General features: G+C 52.0%; 1 protein-coding gene across 1 annotated transcript; it reads right to left on the bottom strand.

Annotated features, from left to right (window-relative positions):
• Window positions 1–5,615: 5,615 nt before the first annotated feature.
• On the bottom strand, window positions 5,616–6,974 carry LOC139540517 (basic salivary proline-rich protein 1-like). Its single transcript, XM_071344404.1, has 3 exons — window positions 6,834–6,974; window positions 6,202–6,579; window positions 5,616–6,077 (listed from the first exon to the last, which is right to left on the bottom strand). Exons 1-3 carry the CDS (start codon window positions 6,972–6,974, stop codon window positions 5,616–5,618), a joined length of 981 nt encoding a protein of 326 aa, XP_071200505.1.
• Window positions 6,975–7,326: the final 352 nt, after the last annotated feature.

The following is a 7,326-nucleotide window of genomic DNA, read 5'->3' as shown; positions in this document are numbered from 1 at the left end:
CTGCAGCAGGGATTTTGGCCCACTCCTCCATACAGACCTTCTCCAGATCCTTAAGGTTTCGGGGCTGTCGCTGGGCAATACGGACTTTCAGCTCCCTCCAAAGATTTTCTATTAGGTTCAGGTCTGGAGACTGGCTAGGCCACTCCAGGACCTTGAGATGCTTCTTACGGAGCCACTCCTTAGTTGCCCTGGCTGTGTGTTTCGGGTCGTTGTCATGCTGGAAGATCCAGCCACGACCCATCTTCAATGCTCTTACTGAGGGAAGGAGGTGTTTAGCCAAGATCTCGCGATACATGGCCCCATCCATCCTCCCCTCAATATGGTGCAGTCGTCCTGTCCCCTTTGCAGAAAAGCATCCCCAAAGAATGATGTTTCCACCTCCATGCTTCACGGTTGGGAGGGTGTTCTTGGGGTTGTACTCAACCTTCTTCTTCCTCCAAACACGGCGAGTGGAGTTTAGACCAAAAAGCTCTATTTTTGTCTCATCAGACCACATGACCTTCTCCCATTCCTCCTCTGGATCATCCAGATGGTCATTGGCAAACTTCAGACGGGCCTGGAAATGCGCTGGCTTGAGCAGGGGGACCTTGCATGCGCTGCAGGATTTCAATCCATGACGGTGTAGTGTGTTACTAATGGTTTTCTTTGAGACTGTGGTCCCAGCTCTCTTCAGGTCATTGACCAGGTCCTGCCGTGTAGTTATGGGCTGATCCCTCACCTTTCTCATGATCATTGATGCCCCACGAGGTGAGATCTTGCATGGAGCCCCAGACCGAGGGTGGTTGACCGTCATCTTCAACTTCTTCCATTTTCTAATAATTGCGCCAACAGTTGTTGCCTTCTCACCAAGCTGCTTGCCTATTGTCCTGTAGCCCATCCCAGCCTTGTGCAGGTCTACAATTTTATCCCTGATGTCCTTACACAGCTCTCTGGTCTTGGCCATTGTGGAGAGATTGGAGTCTGTTTGATTGAGTGTGTATACAGGTGTCTTTTATACAGGTAACAAGTTCAAACAGGTGCAGTTAATACAGGTAATGAGTGGAGAACAGGAGGGCTTCTTAAAGAAAAACTAACAGGTCTGTGAGAGCCGGAATTCTTACTGGTTGGTAGGTGATCAAATACTTATGTCATGCAATAAAATGCAAATTAATTACTTAAAAATCATACAATGTGATTTTTTGGATTTTTGTTTTAGATTCCGTCTCTCACAGTTGAAGTGTACCTATGATAAAAATTACAGACCTCTACATGCTTTGTAAGTAGGAAAACCTTCAAAATCGGCAGTGTATCAAATACTTGTTCTCCCCACTGTAGTTGTCAGCAGTCCTACTTATCGAGGGATATTGTTACCGTGGTGAAGTAGTGGGATAAGCACTTCAATATGAGGTGGGCATGTCAACGTGGTGTTAATGGCAATTTAATAGATTACAAATGTAGTTTGGAGGAGAAGAGGAGTGAGAACTTAAAACAATCCAGGTGGTGGAAAAAGATTTCTCTCTCTCTGTCTCTCTCTCTCTCCGTGTGTTTCTACATGTTTTGGACATTTTCTTTCTCCTGACCCTTGATAATGTAATAATCACAGAGGGTTCTCCCGTAATTCTAACTTTTGCAATTGAATTAGCTCAGAAATGTCCGGAATCAAACGATGCGGTTACTGTCTCTAAAAACCCTTTCATCCTTTTGTGGTTACTATTCTGAACTTTTCATTCTGACATTGACAGCTGTTTCTTCTCTTGCCATCTCTGCCCAGCTTAAACGAGCTGAATCTACATCAACTACAGTAGTAATAATCAGAATCACATGACAGGAAAAAAAGTTACAGTATGTTTACATGTTACCATCCAAATACTGCATTGTGGCTTGGATTGAACGGAGCCCCTATGAGCCAGTGTAAACTACAGTCCTGAGGCTGAGGCCAGTCTCCATGGCACCAGTGGTGTCTGCCACTCCAGAACTCTATATGTGAGGGATCTGACCCCCCTTTCTCTACAGACAGCAGACACTACTTCCTGCTTTAACAATGGGGGGCTTTGGACCTCCTGCTGTTCTCCTGTAAAACACATTTAGAGGACCTCAACCATGCAGCTTACATTCTCCTGCTGTTCTCCTGTAAAACACATTTAGAGGACCTCAACCATGCAGCTTACATTCTCCTGCTGTTCTCCTGTAAAACACATTTAGAGGACCTCAACCATGCAGCTTACATTCTCCTGCTGTTCTCCTGTAAAACACATTTAGAGGACCTCAACCATGCAGCTTACATTCTCCTGCTGTTCTCCTGTAAAACACATTTAGAGGACCTCAACCATGCAGCTTACATTCTCCTGCTGTTCTCCTGTAAAACACATTTAGAGGACCTCAACCATGCAGCTTACATTCTCCTGCTGTTCTCCTGTAAAACACATTTAGAGGACCTCAACCATGCAGCTTACATTCTCCTGCTGTTCTCCTGTAAAACACATTTAGAGGACCTCAACCATGCAGCTTACATTCTCCTGCTGTTCATCACATGGACACGGTAAGGGGATGACAGTAACCGGAAAGGAAACATAACTCACTACAGCGGATTCTGAGGACAGTCTGGTTTTCATCAACGTCAGATCAGTCCAAGTGGGACCAATGTATCCTGCCTATGACAGTACAGCTAAGGGTACTTTCCTGACTGTTGTAATGTATTATGTAAAGTTATATTAGACACAATAAGTTTGAAGTTACTATTGGAGTTGTCATTAATTAAGAGTCACTGTTTGCCATGTGGGGTGTCTCTCTGTATACTACTGTACATGTAATAAAATACCACTCCGCTTACACCCTGATGACTGCCTTGATTTGCTTGCCTGGCAAGAATAAGTACTACCAGACCAAGGGTACGATGGAATGGAATAGATCTGTTTACGTTCTGTTAAGGAGTCTAACGGACTATCATACCTAAAAAAAATGATGTGCTCATTTCAGGGACTAGAGGATAAGAACATATTTATATATATGTTTATTATACGACATAACATATTATTTATATACTGTGAGAGTTGGATGATCTGCTCTTGGAAGAAAATGTGTCATGTCAGTTGAACTACTTTTATACTTGATATACAGTAAGTTGTACAACCATAACCCAAGTGTAATAGTGAAATGTGAACTAAAGGAAGAGAGAAATATATCACAGCCTCTGTGGTATTTATTATACAGTAGCTTCCAGTGGGGATGTGTGTAGGGGAGTTAGGGAAGGCTGTGTGGGGGAGTTAGGGGAGGCTGTGTGGGGGAGTTAGGGGAGGCTGTGTGGGGGAGTTAGGGAAGGCTGTGTAGGGGAGTTAGGGAAGGCTGTGTGGGGGAGTTAGGGGAGGCTGTGTGGGGGAGTTAGGGGAGGCTGTGTGGGGGAGTTAGGGGAGGCTGTGTGGGGGAGTTAGGGAAGGCTGTGTGGGGGAGTTAGGGGAGGCTGTGTGGGGGAGTTAGGGGAGGCTGTGTGGGGGAGTTAGGGAAGGCTGTGTAGGGGAGTTAGGGAAGGCTGTGTGGGGGAGTTAGGGGAGGCTGTGTGGGGGAGTTAGGGAAGGCTGTGTGGGGGAGTTAGGGGAACCTGTGTGGGGGAGTTAGGGGAGGCTGTGTGGGGGAGTTAGGGGAGGCTGTGTGGGGGAGCTAGGGGAGGCTGTGTGGGGGAGTTAGGGGAGGCTGTGTGGGGGAGTTAGGGGAAGCTGTGTGGGGGAGGCTGTGTGGGGGAGATGGGGGAGGCTGTGTGGGGGGAGATGGGGGAGGCTGTGTGGGGAAGTCTGTGTGGGGGGAGATGGGGGAAGCTGTGTGGTGGAGTTAGGGGAAGCTGTGTGGGGGAGTTAGGGGAGGCTGTGTGGGAGAGTTTGGGTAACCTGTGTGGGAGAGTTTGGGTAACCTGTGTGGGGAAGTTTGGGGAAGCTGTGTGGGGGAGTTAGGGGAGGCTGTGTGGGGGAGTTAGGGGAAGCTGTGTGGGGGAGTTAGGGGAAGCTGTGTGGTGGAGTTAGGGGAGGCTGTGTGGGGGGAGAGGAGGAAGGTTGTGTGGGGGGAGATGGGGGAGGCTGTGTGGGGGGAGATGGGGGAGGCTGTTTGGGGGAGTCTGGAAGAAGAGGAAGCGATCTTTTTCCGTTTGCAGCCACCAGTCAGATAGTAAGAAGGGGGAGTCTAGGGAGCAGAAAGCAGAGACATCCAGGATGTTTAAAAAAAATACTATACACTTTATATACTTTTCTATACTTTTTTTATATACAGGCTTCCTGGTGATTCCAATTCCTCTGTGTGGAGTTAGGGTTAGGGTTGGACCCTCCAGGCTTCCTCTCCTCTGGCTGTGTGGAGTCAGGCTTAGACCCTCAATGCCTCCTCTCCTCTGGCAGTAGAGAGTCAGAATTGCACCAGGCCTTTTCTCCTCTGGCTGTGGGGAGTCAGGCTTAGACCCTCCAGGCCTCCTCTCGTCTGGCTTTGGGGAGTCAGGCTTAGACCCTCCAGGCCTCCTCTCGCCTGGCTTTGGGGAGTTAGAATTGGACCTTCCAGGCCTTCTCTCCTCTGTTTGTAGGGAGTCAGGCTTGGACCCTCCAGGCCTTCTCTCCTCTGGCTGCGGGGAGTCAGGCTTAGACCCTCCAGGCCTCCTCTCGTCTGGCTTTGGGGAGTTAGAATTGGACCTTCCAGGCCTCCTCTCCTCTGGCTGTGGGAAGATAGGGGTTTACCCTCCAGGCTTCCTCTCCGCTGGCTGTGGGGAGTCAGGCTTGAACCCTCCAGGCCTCCTCTCTTCTGGCTATGTGGAGTTAGGCTTGTATCCTCTATGCCTCCTCTTCTCTGGCCTAGGCAAGTCAGGGGTAGGGTTTAACCCTTCAGGCCTCCTCTCCTCTAGCTGTGGGGAGTAAGGTATGACTCTCCAGGCCCCCTCTTCTCTGGACGTAGGGAGTAAGGCTTGCACCATCCAGGGCTCCTCTCCTCTGGCTGTGGGGAGTCAAGCTTGCACCCTCCAGGTGTCCTCTCCTCTGGCTGTGGGGAGTTAGGCTTGGACCCTCCAGGTCTCCTCTCCTCTAGCTGTGGGGAGTCAAGATTGAACCCTCCAGGCCTCCTCTCCTCTGGCTTTAAGAAGATACAGGTAGGGTTTGACCCTCAAGGCCTCCTCTCCTCTAGCTGTGGGGAGTCAGGGTTGGACCCTCCAGGCCTCCTCTCCTCTGGCTGTGGGGAGTCAGGCTTGTACCTTCCAGGCCTCCTCTCCACTGGCTGTGGGGAGATGGCTTGCACCCTCCAGGCCTCCTCTCCACAAGGCTGTGGGGAGTCAGGCTTGGAGCCTCCAGTTCTCCTCTACTCTGGTATTGTGAAGTTAGGGGTTCACGCTCGAGGCCTCCTCTCGTCTAGCTGTGGGGAGTCAGGCTTGGACCCTCGACAGCCTCCTCTCTTCTGGCTTTGGCAAGTTACGGGTAGGCTCGTACACTCCAGGCCTTCTCTCCTCTGGCTGTAGGGAGTCAGGCTTGGACCCTCAATACCTCCTCTCCTCTGGCTGTGTGGATTTAGGCTTGTAGACTCCAGGCCTCCTCTCCTCTGGCTGTGGGGAGTTAGGCTTGTAGCCTCCGGGCCTCCTCTCCTCTGGCTGTGGGGATTTATGATTGTACCCTCCAGGCCTCCTAATCCTCTGGCTGTGGGGAGTCAGGCTTGGACCCTCCAGGCTCCCTCTTCTCTGACAGTGGGGAGTCAGGCTTGGACCCTCCAGGCTCCCTCTCCTCTGACAGTGGGGAGTCAGGCTTGGACCCTCCAGGCTCCCTCTCCTCTGACAGTGGGGAGTCAGGCTTGGACCCTCCAGGCTCCCTCTCCTGTGACAGTGGGGAGTCAGGCTTGCACATTCCAGGCCTCCTCTCCTCTGGCAATGGGGAGTCAGGCTTGGACCCTACAGGCCTCCTCTCCTTTGGCTGTGGGGAGTCAGGCATGGACCCTCCAGGCCTTCTCTCTTCTGTTTGTGGGGAGTCATTCTTGGACCCTCCAGGTCTCCTATCCTCCAGCAGTGGCGATTCAGGTTTGAACCCTCCAGGCCTCCTCTCCTCTGGCTGTGGGGAGTCAGGCTTGAACCCTCCAGGCCTCCTATCCTCTGGCTGTGGGGAGTCAGGCTTGGACAATCTACGGCCTCCTTTCCTCTGGCTTTGGCAAGTTAGGGGTACGCAAGTATCCCCCAAGCCTCCTATCCTCTGGCTGTGGGGAGTCAGGCTTGGACCCTACATGCCTCCTCTCTTCTGGCTGTGGGGAGTCAGGCTTGAACCGTCCAGGCTCCCTCTCCTCTGACAGTGGGGAGTCAGGCTTGGACCCTCCAGGCTCCCTCTCCTCTGACAGTGGGGAGTCAGGCTTGGACCCTCCAGGCTCCCTCTCCTGTGACAGTGGGGAGTCAGGCTTGCACATTCCAGGCCTCCTCTCCTCTGGCTGCAGAGAGTCGGGCAAGGACCTTCCAGGCCTACTCTCCTCTGGATGATTGGGAGTCAGGCTTGCACACTCCAGGCCTCCTCTCCTCTGGCTGCTGGGAGTCAGGCTTCCACACTCCAGGCCTCCTCTCCTCTGGCTGTGGGAGTCAGGCTTGGACCCTCCAGGCCTCCTCTCCTGTGGCTGTGGGGAATTAAGCTTGTACCCTCCAGGCCTACTCTTCTCTGCCTGTGGGAGTCAGGCTTGGACCCTCCAGGCCTCCTCTCCTCTGGCTTTGGGAAGTTAGGGGTAGGGTTTTACCCTCCAGGCCTCCTCTCCTCTGGCTTTAGGGAGTCAGGCTTAGACCCTCCAGGCCTCCTCTCCTCTGGTTGAGGGGAGTTAGGCTTGTACTGTCCAGGCCTTCTCTCCTCTGGCTGTGGGGAGTCAGGCTTTCACACTCCAGGCCTCCTCTCCTCTGGCTGTGGGGAGTCAGGCTTGGACCCTCCAGGCCTCCTCTCCTCTGGTTGAGGGGAGTTAGGCTTGTACTGTCCAGGCCTTCTCTCCTCTGGCTGTGGGGAGTCAGGCTGTTGCCTTGTCATGTTACCACTGCTTTTAATCAGGGCAAGGCGACCGGAAACATGACCGAATACAAACAGTGGAGCTGTTGCCTCTCTCCGCAAGGCAATCAAACAAGCTATACAGTATAGAGACAAAGTAGAGTCGCAATTCAAGGGCTCAGACATGAGAGGTATGTGGCAGGGTCTACAGTCAATCACGGACTACAAAAAGAAAACCAGCCCCTTCGCGGACCACGATGTCTTGCTCCTACACAAACTAAACAACTTCATTGCTCGCTTTGAGGACAATACAGTGCCAACGTCACGGCCTGCTACCAAAACTTGCGTGCACTCCTTCACTGCAGCCAACGTGAGTTAAACATTTAAACGTGTT

This window comes from Salvelinus alpinus, chromosome 2 (genome assembly GCF_045679555.1).
Source record: "Salvelinus alpinus chromosome 2, SLU_Salpinus.1, whole genome shotgun sequence".
NCBI lineage: Eukaryota > Metazoa > Chordata > Actinopteri > Salmoniformes > Salmonidae > Salvelinus > Salvelinus alpinus.
Note: the sequence above shows the minus strand (reverse complement) of the source record. Positions and strands in the feature narration are given on the sequence as shown.

What these genes read in the sequence shown, in the direction of transcription:
- LOC139540517 (XM_071344404.1), bottom strand. Translation starts at nt 6,974, where the DNA reads ATGACAAGGCAACAGCCTGACTCCCCACAGCCAGAGGAGAGAAGGCCT. An exon ending in CAGAGGAGAGGAGGCCTGGA is followed by an intron (nt 6,580 to 6,833) that starts GTGTGAAAGCCT and finishes AATTCCCCACAG; the next exon opens with CCACAGGAGAGGAGGCCTGG. An exon ending in AGCCAGAAGAGAGGAGGCAT is followed by an intron (nt 6,078 to 6,201) that starts GTAGGGTCCAAG and finishes GACTCCCCACAG; the next exon opens with CCAGAGGATAGGAGGCCTGG.